Source organism: Kogia breviceps, chromosome 1, assembly GCF_026419965.1.
Source record: "Kogia breviceps isolate mKogBre1 chromosome 1, mKogBre1 haplotype 1, whole genome shotgun sequence".
NCBI lineage: Eukaryota > Metazoa > Chordata > Mammalia > Artiodactyla > Physeteridae > Kogia > Kogia breviceps.
In genome coordinates, this window is record NC_081310.1 from 31,614,853 (window position 1) to 31,642,539 (window position 27,687).

Below are 27,687 nucleotides of genomic sequence, written 5' to 3' on the forward strand. Positions count from 1 at the left end.
ACAACACAATACTAAAAAACCAAGAGATCACTGAAGAAATCAAAGAGGAAATCAAAAACTACCTAGAAACAAATGACAATGAAAACACAATGACCCAAAACCTACGGGATGCAGCAAAAGCAGTTCTAAGAGGGAAGTTTATAGCAATACAAGCCTACCTCAAGAAGCAAGAAAAATCTCAAATAAACAATTTAACCTTACACCTAAAGGAACGAGAGAAAGAAGAACAAACAAAACCCAAAGTTAGTAGAAGGAAAGAAATCATAAAGATCAGAGCCGAAATAAATGAAATAGAAACAAAGAAAACAAGAGCAAAGATCAATAAAACTAAAAGCTGGTTCTTTGAGAAGATAAACAAAATTGATAAACTTTTAGCCAGACTCATCAAGAAAAAGAGGAAGAAGACTCAATCAATAAATTAGACATGAAAAAGGAGAAGTTACAATGGACACCACAGAAATACAAAGCATCATGAGAGACTACTACAAGCAACTCTACGCCAATAAAATGGACAACCTGGAAGAAATGGACAAGTTCTTAGAAAGGTATAACCTTCCAAGACTGAACCAGGAAGAAATACAAAATATGAACAGACCAATCACAAGTAATAAAAATGAAACTGTGATTTAAAATCTTCCAACAAACAAAAGCCCAGGACCAGATGGCTTCACAGGTGAATTCTATCAAACATTTAGAGAAGAGCTAACATTTATCCTTCTCAAACTCTTCCAAAAAATTGCAGAGGAAGGAACACTCCCAAACTCATTCTATGAGGCCACCGTCACCCTGATACCAAAACCAGACAATGATACTACAAAAAAAGAAAATTACAGACCAATATTACTGATGACTATAGATGCAAAAATCCTCAACAAAATACTAGCAAACAGAATCCAAGAGCACATTAAAAGACTCATACACCATGATCAAGTGGGATTTATCCCAGGGAAGGATTCTTCAGTATACGCAAATCAATCAATGTGATATACCATATTAACAAATTGAAGAATAAAAACCATATGATCATCTCAATAGATGCAGAAAAAGCTTTTGACAAAATTCAACACCCATTTATGATAAAAACTCTCCAGAGGTGGGCATAGAGGGAAACTACCTCAACATAATAAAGGCCATATATGACAAACCCACAGCAAACATCATTTTCAATGGTGTAAAACTGAAAGCATTTCGTCTAAGATCAGGAACAAGACAAGGATGTCCACTCTTGCCACTATGATTCAACATAGTTTTGGAAGTCCCAGCCACGGCAATCAGAGAAGAAAAAGAAATAAAAGGAATACAAATTGGAAAAGAAGAAGTAAAACTGTCACTGTTTTCAGATGACATGATACTATACATAGAGAATCCTAAAGAATCCTAAAGATGCCACCAGAAAACTACTAGAGCTAATCAATGAATCTGGTAAAGTTGCAGGATACAAAATTGATGCACAGAAATCTCGTGCATTCCTATACACTAACAACGAAAGATCAGAAAAAGAAATTAAGGAAACAATCCCATTCACCATTGTAACAAAAAGAATAAAATACCTAGGAATAAACCTACCTAAGGAGGTAAAAGACCTGTACTCAGAAAATTATAAGACACTGATGAAAGAAATCAAAGATGACACAAACAGATGGAGAGACATACCATGTTCTTGGATTGGAAGAATCAATACTGTGAAAATGACTATACTACCCAAAGCAATCTACAGATTCAATGCAATCCTTATCAAATTACCAGTTATACTTTTTAGAGAACTAGAACAAAAATTTTTTTTTTTTTTTTTTTTTTTTTCGGTATGCGGGCCTCTCACCGCTGTGGCCTCTCCCGTTGCGGAGCACAGGCTCCGGACACGCAGGCCCAGCGGCCATGGCTCACGGGCTTAGTTGCTCCGCGGCATGTGGGATCCTCCCGGACCAGGGCACGAACCCGCGTCTCCTGCATCGGCAGGCGGATTCTCAACCACTGCGCCACCAGGGAAGCCCTAGAACAAAAATTTTTAAATGTGTATGGAGACACAAACGACCCCAAAAAGCCAAAGCAGTCTTGAGGGAAAAAAATGGAGCTGGAAGAATCAGACTCCCCAACTTCAGACTATACTACAAAGCTACAGTAATCAAGACAATATGGTACTGGCACAAAAACAGAAATATAGATCAATGGAACAGGATAGAAAGCCCAGAGGTAAACCCACGCACCTATGGTGAACTAATCCATGACAAAGGAAGCAAGGATATACGATGGAGAAAAGACAGTCTCTTCAATAAGTGGTGCTGGGAGAACTGGACAGCTACATGTAAAAGAATGAAATAGAATACTCCCTAACACCATACACAAAAATAAACTCAATATGGATTAGAGACCTAAATGTAAGACTAGACACTATAAAACTCTTAGAGGAAAACAGGAAGAACACTCTTTGACATAAATCACAGCAAGAGCTTTTTTGATCTACTTCCTAGAGTAATGGAAATAAAAACAAAAATAAACAAATGGGACCTAATGAAACTTAAAAGCTTTTGCACAGCAAAGGAAACTATAAAAAAGACAAGACAACTCTCAGAATGGGAGGAAATATTTGCAAATGAATCAATGGACAAAGGATTAATCTCCAAAATATATAAATAGCTCATACAGCACGATATTAAAAAAAAAAAAACCCAATCAAAAAATGGGCAGAAGACCTAAATAGACATTTCTCCAAAGAAGACATACAGATGGCCAAGAAGCACATGAAAAGCTGCTCAACTTCACTAATTATTAGAGAAATGCAAATCAAAACTACAATAAGGTATTACCTCACACTGGTTAGAATGGGCATCATCAGAAAATCTACAAACAACAAATGCTGGAGAGGGTGTGGAGAAAAGGGAACCCTCTTGCATTGCTGGTGGGAATGTAAATTGATACAGCAACTATGGAGAACAGTTTGGAGGTTCCTTAAAAAACTAAAAATAGGGGCTTCCCTGGTGGCGCAGTGGTTGAGAATCCGCCTGCTGATGCAGGGGACATGGGTTCATGCCCCGGTCTGGGAAAAGCCCACATGCCGTGGGGCGGCTGGGCCTGTGAGCCATGGTCGCTGAGCCTGTGCATCCGGAGCCTGTGCTCCGCAACGGGAGAGGACACAACAGTGAGAGGCCCGTGTACCACAAAAAAAAAAAAAAAAAAAAAAAAAAAAAAAAAAAAAAAAAAACTAAAAATAGAATTACCATATGATCCAGCAATCCCACTACTGGGCATATACTCAGAGAAAACCATAATTCAAAAAGACACATGCACCCCAATGTTCATTGCAGCACTATTTACAATAGCCAGGTCATGGAAGCAACCTAAATGCCCATTGACAGACAAATGGATAAAGAAGATGTAGTACATATATACAATGGAATATTACTCAGCCATAAAAAGGAACGAAATTGGGTCATTTGTAGAGACATGGATGGATCTAGAGACTGTCATACAGAGTGAAGTAAGTCAGAGAGAGAAAAACAAATATCGTATATTAACTCATATATGTGGAACCTAGAAAAATGGTACAGATGAACCAGTTTCAAGGCAGAAATAGAGACACAGATGTAGAGAACAAACGTATGGACACCAAGGGAGGAATGTGGCAGGGGAGGATGGTGGTGTGGTGAATTGAGAGATTGGGATTGACATATATACAGTAATATGTATAAAATAGATGACTAATAAGAGCCTGCTGTATAAAAAAATTTTTTTAAATTAAATAAAATATTTTTTAAAGGGTGTGTCTCTCTTTAATATCCACAATTTTTTTTTGTTCTAAAAAACATGTAAGGAAATCCGTTCTGAAGTTTTTGCTTTTGGTTAAAAATTTAAGTTTATGATTATGCTAGTATTATAGAGTTAATAAACCTATCTCATTATCTCATTAATTAAAGCTCAAGCCACTAGATTATAAGAAAATAATCTGTAATGCTCAAAGGTTTACACAGACATCAACAAAAATAAAACCACTTACCATAAGTGATCAATAGAAGGACAAAAGGAATATTTTTAAATAGGTTCCTTATTGATTTCACATAGGAATACTCTCCAGGGGGACTGTCTTGGAGAACTGCTTGAGCCTGGCTTGGTGGATACTGAGGTTTTTCTTTGAATGCTAGAAATATACATGAAAAGATAATTCAATATACAAGTCTTCTTTAGTGAGCAGACTAAATTCAGTTTAAGTTTAAAGAGGTAGTAAAAGTCTTTTATAGTAAGGCTTTTCATTTTCACTAATTTCTAAGTGAAGAATAGTTTGATATAATCTCAACCCTCTGAGATGGACTAAAACTCGGAGATTTGGCCAATTCACAGAACTGAATTGTAAAACCATCAATACTATGTCACAACTTTGCCCAGTGATTATTCCATTTTTAATTAAGCAAGATTAATTTTTATTATATTAAGTACTCAACAATTCTATTTCTAAATTTGGTTCAATCTGTAATTAGAGGTAATATCAGATATGAGCAAGCCAGTATCTTATTGAACTTTTAGAGGATTGTCTTGAGTTAGTACCTATTTTCTTCTGAAATTTGATATAAAGTTTATCATCTGATGCAATTACCCCTCTAGAACTGAAAAGGTCCATGTAGATTCATGGGAGTAGAGCTAGGTCCTGCTTGCTGACTCACTTCAGCTGCATATGGAAAATCTAGGGGTAGAGCTGGGAGACATAAAAGTGTGATACATAGTTTCTGATACCGTAAGTTCTAGCACTGCCCATTACTATGTAGTTAGAGAAAGATCGCACAGCCTTCTCAGCCAGACATTTAGAGACTGCCCTTTTGCTGGGCAGGGAAGGATCTACTAATTTCCTACAACAGATGGCTAGGCAGAGATTTCTGTAGGGTATGGCTAGCCAGGAGTCAAGACTTTAATAGAAGAGCTGACCTGCTAAGAGTGGTACATCAGAAATTAAAATCTAGTTTTAGTATTGACTCAAAATTTTAAACTAAAATACATACAGGAAAAATGCTGTATTTCACTGAATATAAAATGATCTGATGCTGGCACTTAGTGATCTCAGCAGGCATCAACAGAAGGTTTTCACATAACCATGATTCAATTGACACCAATGTTACATGCCATTGATTTTTTTAATTGTGATAAGAACATTTAACTTGAAATCCACCCTCTTAACAAACTTTTAAGTGTACAATAAGTATTGTTAACTATAGGCATAATGTTATACAGCATATCTCTAGAACTTATTCATCTTAGACGCCATTGACTGATTACTAAAGGCACCTCAATTTCAGAGATGCCATGAAAAAAATGTACACTTTAGAATCAATAAAGTAGGGTAAATTCAAAAGCCAAAAAGCAGGTAAATGGATTCAGAAGAAAGTAATATTTTCTAAAATATTAGAATTTCCTCCTTCTCTTTCTCTCTCTCTCTCTTTTTAAATAGTGGCTATTTCTTTCTTCCAACAAAGAAGCCTGCTTTGTAGTTTGAAAGTGGTCTAGATCTGATGGACCTGACTGTCAACTGTAATCATGTAGAAATTTTTTTAAAATACAGATTTTGGGATTCCAGAGAAGGCTCAGTGAATCAGAACCTCCAGTACAGAACCTTAGAACTGTATTACACAAAACTCAACACTCAGCCAGGTTTGAAAATCACTGTAGAAGAAAGAAATGATCCTTAAAACTTGCACAGGGCTTCCCTGGTGGCGCAGTGGTTGAGAGTCCGCCTGCCGATGCAGGGGACACGGGTTCGTGCCCTGGTCCGGGAGGATCCCATATGCCGCGGAGCGGCTGGGCCCGTGAGCCATAGCCGCTGAGCCTGCGCGTCCGGAGCCTGTGCTCCGCAACGGGAGAGGCCACAGCAGTGAGAGGCCCGCGTACTACAAAAAAAAAAAAAAAAAAAAACTTGCACAATATTGTAATTCTCTAATTCTCCTGTTTGCTGCTAAAAATTTAAAAATTACAGCTCTTTGCTCACCAAAACATGGATTAATTATGATATAAATAAAACAACAAACTAGACTTCTATTTTTATAGGTCTTAACAACTAATTGAAGAGGAGGCATAACTCATAAATATTTACTTTTTAATATTCTTACATTGGAGGACTGGTAGACATAAAACGTTTTAAGTGGTTGCAATCCCTCCCCTTCCTTTCACCCTATCTGCTCACTGTTGGGGACGCCTGTTGTCCTCTCCTGAAAGCCTCTTTGCATCGTAGTTAAGACAGGAGATATCTCTTTTTATTAATATTGGTAAAACAGAACTCACGTGGTTGTAAAACAAAGTTTCAGAATGTAAAAACTATGCTTACAACGTAGTCATGGGTATTGAATGAGTCCTAAGTCTCTTACTTAGATTTTTATTTACTATAGTAAAATAAGTCTAAATGGCTCAGATCTGAACTCAAATGCAAAATAAAAACAAGTTCTGGTAGTCTTTAATTCCATTAGACTTGTTTTCTGAATACAAGTGTTATGTCTTAGTTTCAGGAAGTCAACTGCTCTCTTGGACAAAATCAAGATTTTATCTACCAGCTACACAATATAGTAAAGTCAGGCTTAAGTCTATGAAGAAAAAAAAAAAAAAAAAAAGAGGAACAAAAAAACCATTGGTCTATGACCCTGTTTACACCTCATTGCTCCTTTCAAAGGATGAAATATGGCTTTTTCTTTCTCCTTTGAAACTGAAAAATAGACTTCTAACTTCTTCTCTTCTCCCTACCAAAAAGTTGTGCAAATAAAATAATTAAGTAATAAAATAATTAATTAATAAAACAGTTATTCTCCACTCTTAGCAATAGGCATGGAAAGTAGCCAAAGGATTCTGGGCACCACATTCAAACTTTTTCTCCCATGATGAATAAATAACAAATCTATTGTGTTTAGGACCACCTCTATTTTTTGAAATCAGGTTATAATATTATCTTTTGATTTCATTATTTGTGCCTTTGTGACGCAAGAGGACATTACACATATTAATTTATTATAAGACAAACACAGGTTTGAATCCTGGCTCTGCCTCATCTCACTATATGACTCGAAGAAATCAATTCCTGCTTCTCAGCTATTGTTTTCTCTTTCATAAAATGGAGATAATAACACCAAGCTGGTATGAGGACTATATGATATGTGTAAAAGAATTTTGGGGCTTCCCTGGTGGCGCAGTGGTTGAGAGTCCGCCTGCCAATGCAGGGGACACGGGTTCGTGCCCCGGTCTGGGAGGATCCCACATGCCGCGGAGTGGCTGGGCCCGTGAGCCATGGCCGCTGAGCCTGCGCATCCGGAGCCTGTGCTCCGCAACGGGAGAGGCCACAACAGTGAGAGGCCCGCGTACCGCAAAAAAAAAAAGAATTTTGTAATTATTGAGTACTACACAAAATACACTGTATTTTTTTTTTTTTTTTTTTTTTTTTTGTGATATGCGGGCCTCTCACTGTTGTAGCCTCTCCCGTTGCAAAGCACAGGCTCCGGACGCGCAGGCTCAGCGGCCATGGCTCACGGGCCCAGCCGCTCCGCGGCATGTGGGATCTTCCCGGACCGGGGCACGAACCCGTGTCCCCTGCATCGGCAGGCGGATTCTCAACCACTGCGCCACCAGGGAAGCCCAATACACTGTATTTTTGATGAATATTTATTTTTAAAAATCAGAGACTTTTCAGGGAATTCCCTGGTAATCCAGTGGTTAGGACTTGACTTCCACCGCAGGGGGTACAGGTTGGATCCCTGGTTGGGGAACTAAGATCCCACATGCTGCGCAGTGCAGCCAAAAATAAATAAATAAATAAATATTTTTAAATAAAATAAAATCAGAGACTTTTCTCAGGGCTTGAAATTCTAATACACTAAGTAAAACGTCCTTCTATTAACAATTTATAATAGGATCCAATATATAAATATACTGAATATAAGAATCAAAAGTAAAATTATGCATGTATGTTTTATACTCATGTATTTAAATACCTTAATATTAAATATTTTGACTGCCATTACTTTTGGTTTCTGTCATCCACTCATTTTAGTGAATCAGGATGATAAGGATTTTAACTGACATACTTAAGTGATATAGTTTACTGCTCTGCATAAGAAGAACAGCTTTCAAATACAACAGTATTACCACTTATACAGAGGAATTAAAACAAAAAATCAGACTGAGTAAAAATTAAAATGATGTATTTGTATATGTAACATTTTATTAATGGAGTTAGATTGCCTAGGCTTAAATTTCATCTTTAGCATTTATATACTAACTGTGATCATGGGTAAGTTAAATTTACTTAAATTCTGTGCCCAGTTTCCTCATTTATAAAATGGGAATGATAATAATAGTACCACCCTTATAGGGCTTTGAGGATTAAATGAAATATAGCATGTAGTTGTGCTTTTAAACATGTTTGGTACATATCAATCAAATGTTAGAGACTGTAATAGTATTCTACCAATAAGAATGGGGTATTAGTGTGAAATTCGGTGGAAGGTTGGGCTTAATTCCTAGAAATGTTAGATGGATTACACTTAGGGAGGGTAACAGGATTACATGACATGAACCCTCCTCAAGTTGGTATTTTAGGAAGACCTCTGAATACCAGTTTGGCATATGTCACATTGCTGAAAAGCATCAGCACAAAACTAAATTATTTTATAAGATTTGATTGGGCTTCCAAAATATTTATGGGTAGAATTTAGAAGGAAGTAGTATTGTCTCTTAGTAATTAAGGAACTTCAAGAAAGTTAGGATTTTAAAAATAATCCGTATTTTCCTCAATAGCAAATGTTTAGGTATAAGGAAAACAGGTAAATTTTTAATTTAAATGTCACAATTCTCAACCTAGCCTTTCATATCACAACTGTATATTATCTTGCTTTTATACTATGCTCAGTATCATTAGATTAAGTTTATAGGTCACCAAGCAAAACTTGACAATGAGCTTTCTTTTTTTCTATTCTATTTCCATTCCATTCCCCATTTCCATTTCCACTGTCTACTCATAAGCCATGAGTACATAAATAATTATGTACATGAATAGCTCTCTTTTAATTTCTTAAATAATACAGGGTGATACACCAATGGTCATACCTATGTGGGGTGTTTTTTGTTTTTTTTTTGAGTTACACGGGCCTCTCACTGTTGTGGTCCCTCCCGTTGTGGAGCACAGGCTCCGGACGCGCAGGATCAGCGGCCATGGCTCAAGGGCCCAGCTGCTCTGCGGCATGCGGGATCTTCTCGGACCAGGGCACGAACCCGTGTCCCCTGCATCGGCAGACGGACTCTCAACCACTGTGCCACCAGGGGAGTCCCATACCTATGTTTTTTTGTCCCACTCCTTTGACAAATAAAAATCTTATATTTGTAGCATCTCATATATATATATATTTAAATACATGTGTCATATATATAATTTTGTATCTATAGATATCTTATATACAGTCTATTACTCTCACTTCCTCCAAAGAGACAAGCAACTGAAGATGATAAAAAAAAGGAAAACCAGAATTTGTGCAAAGATACATAGCAATCAAAGGAAAGAGAATTTTATATTTTAATAATCCCTATTGCTAATGGACAATCCATTTATGGAAAATGTATATAAACTATATCTCATATTTCATCTAGCAAATCAAATATGGCTACCAGAAAAGTAGATAAAGGAATTTGTTTTTCAAAAATATAGATTTCTTTTAAAATCTTGTTAAACTGCCAAAATAGTACAAGGGATAATTTATCCTTTTTTAGCAGTCAGCACACAGCAAATATGCTACTCCCTAACAGAAACATAAAAACCAATCATATAGGTAGATTGGACATGTCAGAATACTTTTTTTTTTTTGTGGTACGCTGGTCTCCCACTGCTGTGGCCTCTTGCGTTGCGGAGCGCAGGCTCCGGACGCACAGGCTCAGCGGCCATGGCTCACGGGCCCAGCCGCTCCGCGGCATGTGGGATCTTCCCGGACCGGGGCACGAACCCGTGTCCCTTGCATTGGCAGGCGGATTCTCAACCACTGCACCACCAGGGAAGCCCCCAGAATACTTTAAATGCTACCAAGAGACTATTTTGTTCATTATCTTAAGGGAAATTAAAAATATGTGGGCTGAGTTTCCTATCCCTGGGTCCAGCAGTTCATCTCTAAAGGCATCTCTGGGCTTCCCTGGTGTCGCAGTGGTTAAGAATCCGCCTGCCAATGCAGGAGACACGGGTTCAAGCCCTGGTCCGGGAAGATCCCACATGCCACCGAGCAACTAAGCCTGTGCGTCACAACTACTGAGCCTGTGCTCTAGAGCCCGCGAGCCACAACTACTGAGCCCACGTGCCACAACTACTGAAGCCCACACACCTAGAGCCTGTGCTCCGCAACAAGAGAAGCCACCACAATGAAAAGCCTGCGCATTGCAATGAAGAGTAGCCCCCGCTCGCCCCAACTAGATAAAGCCCACGTGCAGCAACGAAGACATAAATCAGTCAAAAATAAAATAAATTAATTAAATAAATAAAATTTTAAAAAATAAAGGCATCTCTATCAAAACACTCCAGAGTCTTTAACATACATTTTCTTTGAAAACTGAGGATTTTATATCTGGTGATAATTTAAAAAGCTTGCATTTTTCATTACTGTTATAACCATGGTAAAAATTAACATATAAAATTTTAAACTCCAGCTATAATGAAATTTAATTATAAATTTTAATGATTAAAAGATGGCCTTTCAACTTTAAAGTTCCTTTCTTCTTCAAATCAATTTAAGATATACTGAGTGCCCCAAAGGCAATATTATAGTTATGTTAGCAGCTCTATTACTTAAATAAGCCTCACCTATTCTTTTCCCTGAAATCAAAATTGTTTCCCATTAAAAATGAACTTTAAAAAGCAGACCTTCCCAAACCTTCTTCCAAACTGATGATGGCTGCTTGCAGCTGATTTTGACTGACTGCTTCAAGAGACAGGCCCAGACGAGAGGACTCGGGGACGAGTGGTGGCAGCAGTGCTTTGCTGGAGTGGCCTAACAAGCAGATAGTTGCCACAGTTTGAAATTCTGCTGAACAGCTTGCTGCTGCCCAGGATCATTCACTGGTCAACATTTTCAGATCCAGTTAACTGTTAAACTGGGGATCCCTGGAAGGATTTATCATTTAAGGAAGGTTGTAGCCTATTAGCATCATTTCAAAGCATGACAAGAACTTGTTCCTGGCGAGGTTAGCGTAAGATGCAGACACATAGATGGATATGCAAAGAGGAGGCAGGTAATATGTTTGAAACCAACAGTTATCAGGAAAGAAAAGTTAGTAGGGAGACAAATGAGATGAATTAGTCTTCAAACCCTTTACAATATTAAAATGGATGTAGCGGACCATAACATATCCCTAGGCGTGTAGCATTCATTACCTAAACAAGAAAGTGAACAGCAAGAATTAAACAAGCCAATAGCACTTGAGATATCACCAGTACAAATTTTCAGGGTTGGTTATTTTTATTTTCATATGTTTGTCATGCACTTATCTATTTAAGCTTCAGGGAAAATAATTCACTTACCAATTACCGTTAAAATAAATAAAAGTGTGGCGACAGCTGAAGTTCCATAAAACATGGTACTGATATTACAAGCCAGCAGTTGTGTGTTATTCTCTGTGTTCGGCACTAACACTGGTGGAAGCAAAAAGCCGACTGCAGTTCCAAGCTGTAAAATAAACAGTCCTGTTAATTCTTTCTTCTTATTATAAGAGAAAAGAAAGTAATTAATCAACATAAAGACAACCACTATTGCAAGGTCCTTTCGTAAGCTCTAAAGCACCATGTTCTAATGTCTTTTTACCATACCATTAAAGGAAAATTGCTGTCAAATGTCTTCCCTATTCAATGAACATTTACTAAGCTCCAACCATCCAAATGATGCTGCTATAAAGTTGTTTAAGACACACTCCTTACCCTTTGGCTACTTACAATAAAAAAGGAGAATAAAAATACACACATACACACAAAAAAATGCTGAGAAAAGACAACCTACAGAATGGGAGAAAATATTTGCAAATCATATATTTGATAAGGATCTACCATCCAGAATATATAGAGAACTCTTACAACTCGACAACAAAAAGACAAACATCCCAATTCAAAAATGGGCAAAAGACCTGGACAGACATTGCTCCAAAGAAGATGTACAAATGTCCAACAAGTACATGAAAAAATGCTCAATATCATTAGTTACTGGGAAAATGCAAATCAAAACCATACCCACTAGAATGGCTATAATTAAAAAAAAAAAACAGAAAATAACAAATGTTGTCATGATGTGGAGAAATTGGCACCCTTGTACACTGCTAATAAGATTGTAATACAGTGCAGTCACCATGGAAAACAATTTGGCAGTTCCTTAAAAAGTTAAACATACAATTACTGTATGACCTAGCAATTCCTCTCTTGGGTATATACCCCCAAACTGAAAACAGGTATTGAATATTATACATGAATATCCATAGCAGCCCTATTTGCAATAGCCAAAAGGTGGAAACAAGCAAGTTGTCTATCAATGAATGAATGGATAAACAAAATGTGGTATATCCATTCAATGAAATATTATTTAGAAAGAATGAAATACTGATAGATGCTGTAACATGGATGACCTTTGAAAACTTGCTAAATGAAAGAAGCCAGACACAAAAGGTCACATATTGTATGATTCTATTTATATGAAATATCTAGGGGCTTCCCTGGTGGCTCAGTGGTTGGGAGTCCGCCTGCCAATGCAGGGGACATGGGTTCGAGCCCTGGTCTGAGAGGATCCCACATGCCGCGAAGTGGCTGGGCCCGTGAGCCACAACTACTGAGCCTGAGCTCCGCAACGGGAGAGGCTGCGACAGTGAGGGGCCCACACACCACGATGAACAGTGGGCCCCGCTTGCCGCAACTGTAGAAAGCCCTCGCACAGAAACGAAGACCCAACACATCCAAAAATAAATAAATTAATTTTTTTTAAAAAAGGAGCAATACTCTTTAAAAAAAAAAAAAGAAAGAAATATCTAGACTAGGGAAATCCATAGCAAAAAAACAAATTAGTGGTTGCCAGGGGCTAGAGAGGGGGGAATGAGGAGTGACTGCTTAGTGGGAACTGGGTCTTCTTTGAGGGTAGATGAAAATGTTTTGGAACCAGATATAGGTGATGACTGCACCACATCGTGAAGGTACTGAATGCCACTGAACTGCACACTTTAAAATGATTAATTTTTTATGTGAATATCACCTCAGGAAAAAAAAATTAGGCCGACTATGATAATCACAACAAGAGAAATAAAATCAAAGTATTAAAGGAGGCTCAGTGGAGGGAGATTTCAGATTCTTTGGGGGATGGAGGTGAGACAGAAGGGCCCAAGATAGGTTTCAAAAAGGAGGCTGAGGCAGAGATAGTAACATTTACCAAATATTTCATTTGCTCCCTATGAAAAGCTGGATAGAGAGAGTTAAACAGGTAATTACAACTGTAGTAAGAGCAGTACTGTGATGAGAGGTAGAGGGTGCCATGACTGGGAAGATCATGTAATTGATCATTCAAGCAAGAACACTAGTCAGAGTGAAAGGGACCCCATGAGCAGTTGTACTGGACAACAGATGTACACCTGGACTATTCTAGGCCAGTTGGAACATATGGTCACCTTAGCTAAGAGAGTACTTTAGAGGAGCACCTTGTATAGACTTGGGGTTCAGGAAAAATTCCTGAAGGAACAAAGATCTGAATAAGAAATTAGAGTTAGCCAAGTGAAATAGAAATGTTCCCAGTCAAGTAAGTCAGAAAGAGAAAAACAAATATCGTATATTAACGCATATATGTGGAACCTAGAAAAATGGTACGGATGAACCGGTTTGCAGGGCAGAAATAGAGACACCGATGTAGAGAACAAACGTATGGACACCATGGGGGGAAAGCGGGGGTGGGGGTGGGGGGATGAATTGGGCGATTGGGAGTGACATGTATACACTGATGTGTATGAAATGGATTGACTAATAAGAACCTGCTGTATAAAAATAAAAAAAAAATAAAAAAAAAAAATGTTCCCAGTCAAGGGGCCATCATGTACAAAGGAAGGAGAGAGCATGACCTTGTGAGAAACTGTAAGCAGTGCACAAGTCCCCTCAGAGCATAGAAAGAGTCTGTATATGAGGAATGGAGGCTGTGCAGAGAGGTGATGCTGAGGAATTGGCAGGAGGCAGAACTGGAAGGTCTCACTTGACACTTAAGAAGTTTGAATGTTTTCCTAGGGGCAATGGAAGACACTGCAGGGGGCAAAGGAGTGTCCAGGACAGATTTGCTCATTAGAAAGACCACAATGGACGAATGTGGAGAACAGAGGAAAGAGAGCAAGAGCTGTAGATAGGAAAATCAGTTAGCAAGCTCTAGGTGAGAGCTACGGGTGGCCAAGGCTAAGGTGGTGGCAGTAGAAATGAAGAGTAATGAGCTGGGAGACAAGGTAAATTTTGATTGGTGGGGTCATATGGGATAGTCAAGTGGAAATATCCAGCTGACCAGTATCTACATAAGTCGGAAGCTCATTCATTTATTGAATAAATTTTTATGGAGAATCTACAACGTGCCAGGCACTGTAATGAATGCTGTACATTCAGATAATGTGCCTATTTCGTGAAACTTACAATCTAATGGTGGGGATCGGAGAAGAGTAATAATTAACAATTAATATATAAACATAAATATATCACACAGTGATAAGCACTACATAGAGGATTAAAGTACAATGATGTAATAAGACAGTGACTGGGCAACTCTACATGAGATCCTCAAGAAATGCCACCGGGCTTCCCTGGTGGCGCAGTGGTTGAGAGTCCGCCTGCCGATGCAGGGGACACGGGTTCGTGCCCCGGTCCGGGAAGATCCCACATGCCGCGGAGCGGCTGGGCCCGTGAGCCATGGCCGCTGAGCCTGCGCGTCCGGAGCCTGTGCTCCGCAACGGGAGAGGCCACAACAGTGAGAGGCCCGCGAACAGCAAAAAAAAAAAAAAAAAAAAAAAAAATGCCACTGAATGACATTTAAAATGAATTTAGACTGAGAGCTGAATGATAATAAGGATATAACAATGTGATCCTAGGAGGAAGAACATTCCAGACAGAGAGAATGTTTTTGCAAAGGCCCTTATGAAAAATGCAAGCTTAGTATTGTTTAAGGAACCAAAAACATATTAGTAAGGTTTTGTAATCCAGAGTAAGGAATTTAGATTTTATTTTAATTACTATGGGAAATCACTGGAGAGTTCAAAGCAGAGCTATGACATGATCTGATCTGTTTTAAAAGGTTCTCTCAGGAATTCCCTGGCAGTCCAGTGGTTAGGACTTGGTGCTTTCACTGATGGGGCCTGGGTTCAATCCCTGGCTGGGGAACTAAGATCCTGCAAGCCGTGGGGCAGCATGGCTAAAAAAATTTTTTTAGAAGGTTCTCTCAGGTTAGAGACTTGGCACAGTAGATGGGTAGTAAAAAGATAGGATTCAGGAATCAGACAGACCTGAGTGTGAATTCTGCTGCTAATTAGCTGTGTGACTTTTGGAAAATAATTTTATCCCTCCAAGTCTCAGCTTCTGTATATATAAAATGAGGAGACTAATAGTTCCTACCTTACATAATTAAATTAAATGAAACAATGTGTGTAAAGTACTTAGCATGGTGCCAGGTTTAGTGAATGCTCAATAATGTTGAATATTACTATGAATGATCACTCCATAATCTAGGCTAAAGATGAATACTTGGGGGTCGTGAGCAAGTGCAGAGCTACTAGAGCCAAGGAAGGATTCAAACACTTAGGGAGAATGTAGGAGGAAGGCGCCGAGGTGTGCTAAGCGTTAGAGGGAAATCTGCCTATGAGAAAACATTTCCATTTATTATTCATGAAATAGATAATCCATAGATATGGAGTTGATAATATTTCCATCATGCTCAATGAAGTATTAATCTTGCATATAATTTCGTAAATGAAAAAATATTTTAAGGAAACAGTTCCTATCCAAACATGCAGAAGCAACCAACTAAAATATCAGTCACAAATTATTTTGGAAATACAACTATATTTCAAGCTATTCCTTCTTCTGTACTTTTAAAGGAAATAAATATAAAGCAATAAGCCCACATTAGAGTTAGTCTTTACATGGAATTTAAATAGATCTTACTGTGATCTTGAAACAAGTGTTAGACCAGAAGTAAAAGAGTAACATTCTTTTGTTACATAGCTACATGATATGTGTGTAGAGAGAGGTAACATTTTTGTTATACAGGTCTTTTTTTTTTTTTAAGCAATTTCTCTTAAAAGTCTTTGTTGAATTTGTTACAATATTGCTTCTGCTTTATGTTTTGGGTTTTTTGGCCCCAAGGCATGTGGGATCTTAGCTCCTTGACCAGGGATTGAACCCGCACCCCCTGCATTGGAAGGGGAAGTCTTAACCATGGGACCGGCAGGGAAGTCCCTTGTTATACAGGTTTTTTAACTTGATTCTCCTCAAGCTGAATGAACACTCAATATAATTTTCATAAAGTATCATAGGACTCCATATGCAAAATTTAAATTACAGTAAAAGGACCATTCTGCAATTAAAACACCACACACAAATTCTACCTAATAATGCTACTGGAATGCTAATGAATTTGAACCTATGGTGTTGGCAAGTCTAGGAAACAGTTTAATGGAGACTTGGCAAAATAAGCCACGCTTTTGCAATGGATTCTATGATCTATGATTTGTATTGCATTTTCTTACCATTAAAATTTGGTAATAGGACTCAGTAATGCCGTGAGGTCTTTATCACTAGATTTATTTAGCAATCATTTACAAATGTCTGTTATGTACCAGGCACTCTGCTGACTGCTAATATATAAAATTAAACAGAAGCTGTTTACATGGATCACTCAAAATAAGAACAAACTTCCCAGAACCCAGCACCTTCCTTTTGCAAAGAATACACTGATGACAAAAATAATACCTACTTTAGACTCATTCATTATTGCACTGACAAGTTTTCTATGTTAGGCCTAGATATGGGCCTGTACAGTTAATTACTTTACAGGTAATTCTCAAAGATGACCAGGTAGTCATTTTAAACTGGTTTTGAAAGGTCTGTCTTCACAAATAGATCAAAACCCCTCTTTAATCCAAGACTGTTTCCTATTTTATGACTGCTCATCTCCTCTCCTTCACTTATAGGATGCCTCCTAAGGGTCCATCCATATACCTAGCTCACATGGCCTATGACGTTTTATCTGGTCCTTCCGGATCCGATTTTCATCTATTACCCTAGTCCTTACCTGATTACCTAGCACGGCGGTGGCGCAAGCTGTGGACACCTCCTTGGGCCCAAACCACACTGAAGCGATGTGGGAGGGCAAGCCGAGGATGAACACCTGGGCCACAGAGCACAGGCACTGGCCCAACATGGTGACCCAGAAGAGATGCTGCTGCACGCTGCCGCACTTGATCCAGGCGCCCAGGCAGTTGAGGCCGGAGCCCAGAAGGGCGGTGAGCCGCAGGCCTCTGGTATCCAGCAGCCAGGTGGCAGGGAAGATGAGGGGCACGTAGGCCAGCATGTACACCATGGACAGCCAGTCAATGTGCAGCGAGGAGACGTTGTAGAAGCCCTCGAAAACGTTGCTGATGATGCTGTATTGGATCCACTGAAACGCGTTCACCAGCGAGTACAGGCTGAAGATCAGTAGCACCAAAAAGCGCCACGCAGAGAGAGAAGTCCGGGGTACCAGGGTGCCCTCGACCGCCGGCGTCTCCTCGCCGGGGTCCTTGGGCAGTAGCCGGGCCTGGGTCTCCTCCTCCGGGGCCAGCGGAGTCTTCGGCCTGTCCAGAGCTCCCGAGGCGGCCTTAGGGCTGTCCCGAGAGACCCCATTCAGGGCAAGGCAGCCAGCTTTGGGCCCGTTCTGCGTCTCCGCGCTCACCTTTCCAGCGGGCGCGTACCCCGGGACCGGGAGGTATCCGTTCGCGGGTGGATGCCCGTTCGCCACCGTCGTCCCCTCCTCATCGTCGGGCAGTGCCATGTCCCTGGGCTCCCCGGAGCCGCCTGTCGCCCCCGCCCTCCTCCCAGCCCTGCACACCCAGCCCAAGACCCGAGGCCCTCCCTGCACCCCAACCCCTACCCCTCGGCCCACTGCTCCTGCGACCCTCTCCCCGCCCGAGTGAGCCTCGGTCTGAGCCGGGAGCCGCAACCCTCGCTGCCTGAGTCCGTAGGCGAAGTCCTCGTTCCCATGCGCGACTCAGGGCCGGGTCGGGCCGGGAGAGAGCAGCGTCACGGCGCGGTGAAGGCCCCCTGGCCAATCAGCGGCACCCTCGCCAGCGGGAGCCAATCGGGGAGCTTCCGGAAGGGCGGGGCGGGAGTGAGTGTGCGGAGTGGTAGAGGAGGAAGGCCATGCTGGAGGTTTGCTCTAGGTGTTCTCCTCATGGGTGGATGCTGTGGCCAGAAGTCCTCCGACCTGGGCGTGGGCGGGCGGGAGGCGACCTTTGGATTGGGCAACTAGGGACTGGGAACGAGGGGCTAGGAGGAACGGGGGAGACAAAGAGGCAGACATGAGTCTCTCCACCTAGAGGGGCTCCTCTAGGGACAGGTCTAACACTGGCAGAGGACGAACTTGGCCTCTCGGCCCAATGCAGCTGTCAACATCGTACGCTGCCTTTAGAGCAGACAGGAGCACGTTTCATAAATTCGTGCTGTCTCGGTAGAGGGAAAGCACCAGAAAGTATTTTGATCTAAATAAAGAGACTTCTTCAGAAATCTGCCCTTGTGAAGTTGGAATCTCTGGGATGTGCTGTGCCTGAGCTGGCCCTGTTGCTCAGCATTCTCCCTTGCACCAACACTTGCAGTTAATATTTACTGGACACATATTCAGTGGCTTCCAAGCACCAAACTTGCTTTGAAAGGCATGTGCCCCACACTGTCATGGACTCTGGGGAATAAAAAATTAAAATGAGACATATTGCCTGCTCTCAAGAGCACACATAGCCTTGTAAGTGTTCCTGGACTACAGGAAAAGTCAGTCCTGCTACTTCTTGGGAAACTAAATTTGAAGGAAAAAAAAAAAAAAGACTCCAAGTATTCATTATTAAAGTGGAATTGAAACTAGGGGTATCTCACAATGGATTTAATCGTAAAAGGTAGGGCTTCCCTGGTGGCGCAGTGGTTAAGAATCTGCCTGCCAATGCAGCGAATACAGGTTCGAGCCCTGGTCCAGGAAAATCCCACATGCTGCAGAGCAAGTAAGCCCGTGAGCCACAAGTACTGAGCCTGTGCTCTGGAGGCAGGGCCCTGCAGCTACTGAAGCCCATGTGCCTAGAGCCGGTACACCACAGGAAGAGAAGCCACTGTAATGAGATGCCCGTGCACCTCGACAAAGAGTAGCCCCCGCTCTCCACAACTAGAGAAAGCCTGCACACAGCAATGAAGACCCAATGCAGCCAAAAATAAAAATAAATTTATTTTTTTTAAGTGTTGCTACCTAGAACCCTAAAACCCAGTACACTTTCTTTTTATTGCCTCTTAACATCATTACTTTGGTAGCATATAAAAATATATCAGATATGTCTCAATGCAGGTGAAATACTACATAATCCTAAACCTGAAGGAATATGTGCATTTTATGTCTTCCTTGGTCATCCTATATAAATTGCACAGTCCACTCCTAATCCCCTTCATTTTTCTTCTTAATGCTTAGCACTCTCTAAAATGTCTTTTTTTTTTTTGGTTATTTCCTCCTTCCCCACTAAAACATCAGTTCTGTGAGGGCAGGGCTGAAATTTTTTTGCTTTGCTGCTGTTGCTGTATACTAAGAACCTGAAACAATACTTAGCAGTAGGTGTTCAATAAATATTTACTGAATGACTGCAACTAACAAGCATTGGATATTTTAAATAATTACTTATTTTTAAAGTGAATCCATTTCTTTTTTAAAAAAACTTGTAAATTTCCTCTGCAAATATGATTTTCTAAACACTGATTTAGATATTATTTTAGATGATTGAGTGACGTCCTCTGAATGAACAAACAAATAACTAAATGTGGAATCCAAAGGACTTCATTCTTAGTTAAGAAGTCTATTATATGGATTTCTGAAAAATGGACTAATTGCATTGCTTAATATTCAGTACAACTCACTATTCCTTATTCTGAGGCTTTTTTTTTTTTTTAAATACCTTCACGAACCATGAAACCTTCTACATAGCTCGCACACACACACACACCAAAAACTTGTTCAGAAAGGGAATCAGGAACTTCCCTGGTGGCGCGGTGGTTAAGAATCCACCTGCCAGTGCAGGGGACACAGGTTCAAGCCCTGGTCCGGGAAGATCCCACATGCCACAGAGCAACTAAGCCCATGCACCACAACTACTGAGCCTGCGTGCCTAGAGCCCGAGCTCCGCAACAAGAGAAGCCACCGCAATGAGAAGCCCGTGCACCTCGACGAAGAGTAGCCCCACTTGCCGCAACTAGAGAAAGCCAGAGCGCAACAACGAAGACCTAATGCAGCCAAAGATAAATACATAATAAAATAAATAAATTTTTTAAAAGGGAATCCAATGGATAGAAGTTTATTTTATTTTATTTTATTTTGAAGCATAATTGACCTACAACACATGTTAGTTCCTCTAGGTGCACAACAAAGGATTTGATATTTCTACACATCTCAAAATGATCATCACCAATGAGTAGAATTTTTTTTTTTTTTTTTTTGCGGTACGCGGGCCTCTCACTGTTGTGGCCTGTCCCGTTGTGGAGCCTGCTCCGGACACGCAGGCTCAGCGGCCATGGCTCACGGGCCCAGCCGCTCCGCGGCATGTGGGATCTTCCCAGACCGGGGCACGAACCCGCGTCCCCTGCATCAGCAGGTGGATTCTCAACCACTGCGCCACCAGGGAAGCCCTAATGAGTAGAATTTTAAATGGACTTTTCTTTACTTGCCCAGTAGTACCTCCAATCCACATGTTCACAGTAAACATTCAGGTATCTGGCAAACTTCTCACCCCCTTCCTGAAACCAAAAAGTGGCAAATTATATTAGGCTTTATTTCCCCATTATCCAGTGAAGATTGGAGATTGTCTTTTGCCAGACTGGAAAGATAACTTTCCTTTCTGCACAGAGGGACCTTCCTGAATGTACTCCAGGGAGGCCATTCTTTCTGATTCTTTAGGCTCCATCTGTGTAGAGATAATTTGTCTTCTCTATGTCCTTAGCAAGAATGATTGGGGTTGGGAGTTGGGAGTCCTCTGAGTGTCCCGGATACCAGTTAGCATCCAACTTCTCTCCATGGTGGACTTCCCTGGCAGTCCAGTGGTTAAGACTCTGCGCTTCCACTGCAGGGGGCATAGGTTCGATCCCTGGTGGGTGAACTAAGATCCCTGCATGCTGCTCGGGACCACCAAAAAAAAAAAAAAAAAAATTTCCCTCTGTGCTTTTACCAGCTGGTGCCTATCTTATTCTTTTCCACCTTGTCATTTGTCTTCCCTGCACTTAACAAAGTTCTGTATCTGACAACATCATCATCTACATGGAGCATACCACCAAGAGGATCTAGAAGAGTGGAGAAGAGTATCAGATCTAGAGCCAGGCTACCTGGAGGTGAATTCCAACTTCAGTACTCACTAGCTTTGAGAACTTGGGCAATTTACTTAGCTGTTCTGTAATACTGCATGCCTCGTTAGATTGTTGTTGTGAGGATTAAGTGAGTAAATAACACTTTGCACATGGTTTAGGCATTCTTAGTTACAGTTATTGAGATAGTCTACTATAGTGGTTAAGGATCCAGGCTCCAGAGCCAAAGGACCTGGATTCAAATCCTAACTCTTAGACTTACTAGTTGCATGACTTTGGACTAGTTACTCTGTGCCTCAGTTTCAACAGGGAAAATGAGGACAATGTTCTTCATGAGATGGTTGTTAAGAAATAAATGGCTAAATGGCTAAATATAAAGTACTTAAATGGTGCCTTGATCCCTGATGTATAGTAATACTCAGTAAAATATTTCTATAGCCATTATTATCAACTCATATCTCCTCAAAGTCATATCTCATTCTCATTCTCGTGTTATCTTGGATTTGATCCCATCTTGTCTATTTAAACCTGCTTGGATTGTCCTAGAGCTACTCCAAGTTCTTTTAGATGGAATTTATGGTGGTAAAGTCCCTCCCTGGAAGATGCTCTGAGGATGTCCCTAAAAGGCAGTAGGCAATGGCATATACTAATTACGCTTAACCTCACAAGAGGGAGATTTCTTGTTATCGGAAGTGGCCAACAGTTGAATGGACCACCACATGACATATCTAGACAAGAGTTAGATGAAATCTGTGTTGGACTAGGTATGTTGTGGATAAGATTCCCAAACTCCATAGAAAAGTGAGCTCTGTTAGATCTAAGATTTCTTCTGATTTTAAGTTTCTATGATTTATGAAAACTAATATATTTCCAATGAAAGGATTTGACAAAATTTGTATGCCTCTTTCAACAAAGTTCCATAAAGTAACAAATGGAGTACAGAAAGGGGAAAATTCAGCAGTATCTCTTTGTACTATCATTCTAATCTCTTAACCTTGCCTCCTCTCTCTTGAGTCTTCAGTGGTAGATACTTATGTACCAGATTAGGCATGAATCATACTTTATATCATGGATATACAACATAACACGAAACTTAACCTCTGCCAGAGAGGACTGTACTGAGAACATCACTTGGCCGGGAGTCAAGATGAGTTTGAGCTACCTTATGGATGTGAAATGCCAAGTCAGACCAATCTGAATGAGTAATATGTTCAGTGATATGAGATCTGAATGACACCCAGGAGCCAAGGTCCAAGATACTATTAAGAGTGATGTGGCTATTCCTGAGCAAAGGTTTCCTGAAGTCTAAGAGGGTAAGATACAACCTAGAACAAGGTCCTTAGATGCAAAATCCATGTTTCATGGAGAGGGGTAAATTTTAGCAACATTGTTTTCAATTGGCACCACTATTACCATGTCTGTTCACCTGAGCTGCCAAGGCAATGCTGTTCTACTCTGGGGAAAGGTTAAATTGGGAACAGAGGCATGGAGGAAGCTGGAAATCAGAATCCTCCCATGGTGTACCTTTCCCCCCATTGAAGTGATTTATCTGTATCTATATGTTACATTCCTAGAAAAAGAATCCTAAGGATTTTCCCTTATGTGTGTTTTTGTCTTGCTTCCTCTTGGTCCATGATGCCAGTTAAGTTCATCAGCACAATGACACCAAACTGACAGGATAGGAGCAGATTATTCTGCCATTTTCTATATCTTTGAGTTACACAACTAATCTAGGGCTGATCACTCCACACTTTAACTGCCCGGGAGGTTCACAATTCTCCCAGCTCTGTGATCATCAATGACTTTGAATTTACCAATGTCACCATGCTTCAACATCAGTTAGAAACCAGGCAATGACTTTGAAGCAATGCCTGGTAAGGATTTGACATTTGGGCCTCTTTTTGGCATTGTTGCTGCTCCTGGGAACATCAGGACATTCATGCCTACCATTATAGTGGCACGGAAAGATGGTGGAAACCATGTGTACATTTTTGTGCAGATGTGCTAGGTATTTAATTCTGAGGTGGGAAGAGCATTCCGCCCTAAAACATCTCCACAGATTTACTAAATTAGACCCTGCCTCTCTTAATCTGGCTTAAAATTTGCCTATTGAGTGATTTAAGTATAACCAATGTCAAATCACACTAAATTATCCATATTACATCTTGTTCCTATTCCCTTTACCTGAATGAATTTATCAGATTTGGCATGTTGGTTTTAAAGATGGTGAGATTCATAACAACAAACTTAAAGAAGAGATTTCCATTCACACATTTACCCCTGATGGCTCCCCTACCCCCAGCCATAGTCATTTGAGCTTATTTTGTTTGTTTTTTAATGTTAAGGGAGCATTTGGTGCTCAGGAAAACAAAACAAAACATGGTTACTTGTGTTTAAATCAATATAAAATGTATTAAAGTTGCTAATTTCAAATTTCAATCTCAGCTTCAGTGATATCATGTAGGTAGCGTAAAATTGACCATAATGGGAATATGTACACAGTGAAACTTGCAAATGCTACATCTACCAATGCATCACTGCTAAAAATCTAACAAAACAAATCATCCAAAGTATTTTAAACACTACTTGCAAACTTAATAAGTCCAATTTTTTTTTTTTTTTTTTTTGCGGTACGCGGGCCTCTCACTGTTGCGGCCTCTCCCGTTGCGGAGCACAGGCTCCAGGCGCGCAGGCTCAGCGGCCATGGCTCACGGGCCCAGCCGCTCCGCGGCATGTGGGATCCTCCCGGAACGGGGCACAAACCCATCTCCCCTGCATCGACAGGTGGACTCTCAACCACTGTGCCACCAGGGAAGCCCCCAAATTTTTGATTAAAACAAATTTTCTTAAACAGTGAAATACTGTTTGCAAAGAAACTCTTTTACAGCTATGAGATAATATAAATATATATTTATATATTTATAAATATATTATTATATATATTTATATATAATATATATATTATATATAAATATATATTTATAACTACTGCACCACCAGGGAAGCCCTATCTTATCCTTTTATGATAAACCAGTAAACAGTAAGTAAACTGCTTTCCTCAGTTCTGTGAGCTGCTCCAGCAAATTAATCGAAACCAAGGATGGGGTCATGGGAACCTTGTTTTATAGTCAATCAATTGGTCAGAAGCACAGGAGACAACCTGGACTTGCAACTGTCATCCGAAGTAGGGAGAGGAGCAGTTTTGTGGGACTGAGATCTTCACCTGTGGGATCTGATGCTATCTCCAGGTAGATAGTGTCAAAATTGAGTTGAATTGTTGGACACTCAGAGGGTGTCACAGAATTGCTTGACATGGAAAAAAATCCCACACATCTGGTGTCGGAAGTATTGTCAGTGTGATAGTAGTGTCAGAGTAAAGAAGAAACACATGGGAGGAAGAGTTTTCCCTATACAGAGCTTTCCAATAAAAATACTACAAGTGGGGGACTTTGCTGTCAGTCCAGTGGTTAAGATTCCATGCTTCCACTGCAGGGGGCACAGGTTTGATTCCTGGTCAGGGAACTAAGATCCTGCATGCTGTGCGGATCAGCCAAAAATAAATACATAAACAAACAAACAAAAGGACAAAAAAAAAAAAAAAACTACAAGTGGAATAGCAATTAAATATAAATTAAAATCACAAGTCTAGTAAGTCAGATTCTCTAATATATCAGGGTCTCAGCCATTCATACATTTAAACTAACAAAATTCATACTGATTATTATGATTACAAAGACATTACCAAAAATATTATATTATGATTTCTTCATTTTCTTGTAAAGTAAGTAAAAAAATTAATAAACAGAAACCTCAATTAAATAGAGTTGGGAGACCAGCAGGAGGCGCTCTCACATCCTGCAGCAAGAGCAGAGTTCAACAGGAAGAAGAAAGACTCCTTTCCTGACAAGGACTCAGCCAATGAAAAGCCACGGACTCTTTGTCTACTATAGCCCTCCCAACTTCTTTCTCCCCTCGATAAAAGCATTCTCTTTTCCTTACTGTACAGGGAACTTGCATGTGGCTTGCCACGGTTGCAGACCCTGAATTGCGATTCTCTGCTGATCTGAATAAACCCATCTTTGCTGGAAAAATATCTAGTAGTCTATTTGTTTCAGGCCAACAACACATCATGCAAACAAAACTCAATTCAGTCCACTTTGTGAGACCAATACCACTGGGTCCTCTTCCTTGCCTGCCTCTGGCTAAACTTCCCAAGGTCAATAGGAGACTACCTTGGATCCAACCCCATCATCTGAGAAAATTCCCACACTATCAGTTTTTGATAAATCAGTCACTTATGGGAAATCAGTCTCTTAGTCCTTAATTTTGTCTTCCTGGGGGCACATGCGAAAGTTTCTCCATTTTATCTCCTCCAGTTCTGTTTTGGATTGGAATTCTTTCACACTACCATAGCAAGTCAAATTCCTCATGTCCAGGCTTGGGGGAGGGTGAGGTCGCTAAGACAGTGCCCCTTTGGTCAGGAGTAGTGAAGGAGCTGGGCATGGCTGAGTGTACAGAGTGGAGACAATAACTAGAGCAGAGGAGGACTGGCAGAGCAGAAAAGAAATCACACCACATTAATCCTCCAGTGCAGCCAGGATGCCATGTGCATGTTTATCATGCAATCGTCCTCATGATCTGCTAAGATTTGCTCTCCATATTCTCTCAATTGGGCCTAACTACCCATCCTTTAGGGTCCAAGTCAGCTCAGTTCCCACCTCCTTCCTTAGTCTTTCTCCATCACTGGAGCCCCTACAGACCTCTCTCTCTCTGACCTCGTAGCACTATTAGAGCCACTCGCCGAACTCTTCCTGGCAATGTTACTTAACTTCCCTTTGCATATTTTATCCCTTTTCTGGATTTGAGCTTGCTAAAGCCAGGGACTGTATCATATAGTATCTTATTTTATAACTCCCTCAGTACTTAAAAAGGCTTTTTACTTGGCAGTTCATGCCGTACAGAATCACTTGCACCTAACTTGGTAAATGCTTTTAGGTGGCAGTGACTAACATTAGGAAGATAGCCTGCTCCATTATTGTAAACTTTAAAAATTTATATTACACATTAAATCATGCCTTCTCTCCTTCTGAAATGTAACTAAATACAGTTTAAATTTAATTTTACATAGTTCACCACAATTGTGCATGCCTAGTGTTGTATCCTATAACCTTAGAGTGGGAATGAAGTAAGACCTTGGTAAGCTTTTGTGAAATGTGAAATAAAATAGATTCACTTAGGTCAAGGGGTTTTAAAATGGAGCCAGGAAGCCATTAAGGAGGTGAACCTCACACACACGGATGGAACCATGGACTTTTGAATTGGGCCAAACCACAAATACTCCAAGGACTCTGCAAGAACACCTGAAACTTGTCAGTCATGGACCCGACTTTCCCCTCCTTCTAGTGTTAGCCTTAGCACACTCAAACCTGTTTAGTCAACACTAGCTTCTGCCTCCAACGACAATTAAAATTCTTTGTAATACAAATCTCACATCTTTGCCTTTAAAAGCTCCTGACTTGGGCTTCCCTGGTGGCACAGTGGTTAAGAGTCCGCCTGCCAATGCAGGGGACATGGGTTCGAGCCCTGGTCCGTGAAGATCCCACATGCCGCGGAGCAACTAGCAACTAGCAACTAAGCCCGCACGCTGCAATGAAGACCCAACGCAGCCAAAAATAAATAGATAAAATAAATTTAAAAAAAAAAAAAAAAAAAAGCTCCTGACTTTTACTCCCCATCAGGACGCTGTTTAGGTTGCTACCAGAATCTATGTGACCTGAATTACAATTCTTTGATCCCCAAATCAGTTCCTTCCAAGACACAAATTCTAAACTTTCTGAAAAGATTTCTCAGTTACAAAAGACTGGTAACTCTTCTGTCACCCCCTCCAGCTCCTCAAGTCTGTCCTCCACACTTCCCCCCATCTCCCTCCTTCTTTTCCTCTTCCCTTGCTAACTCCCTTTTTACTCCCCAAACCCTGAGGCCCCCTTGATCCTCCACCCCCAACCTCTTTTATTCAACCCATTCAAACTCACAGGTTTAGGGAATTCCCTGATGGTCCAGTGGTTCGGACTCTTCTGAACTACACTTCCACTACAGGGGGCACGGGTTCGATCCCTGGTCAGAGAACTAAGATACTG

At 40.5% G+C, this 27,687-nt stretch overlaps 1 protein-coding gene and 1 pseudogene across 1 annotated transcript in view; both read right to left on the minus strand.

Annotated features, from left to right (window-relative positions):
• FLVCR1 (FLVCR choline and heme transporter 1) overlaps nt 1-18,259 on the minus strand; it is a 39,380-nt gene extending 21,121 nt beyond the window's left edge. Inside the window, exons 1-3 of the mRNA XM_059073397.2 lie at nt 17,271-18,259; nt 11,513-11,657; nt 3,992-4,132 (exon numbers count right to left, since the gene is read on the minus strand). Coding sequence (XP_058929380.1) covers nt 3,992-4,132; nt 11,513-11,657; nt 17,271-18,008 — 1,024 coding nt within the window. The 5' untranslated portion in view covers nt 18,009-18,259. The remainder of the gene's footprint in view (nt 1-3,991; nt 4,133-11,512; nt 11,658-17,270) is intronic.
• A 4,853-nt stretch (nt 18,260-23,112) lies between these two features.
• On the minus strand, nt 23,113-27,471 carry LOC131751691 (small ribosomal subunit protein uS8-like; annotated as a pseudogene).
• Nucleotides 27,472-27,687: the final 216 nt, after the last annotated feature.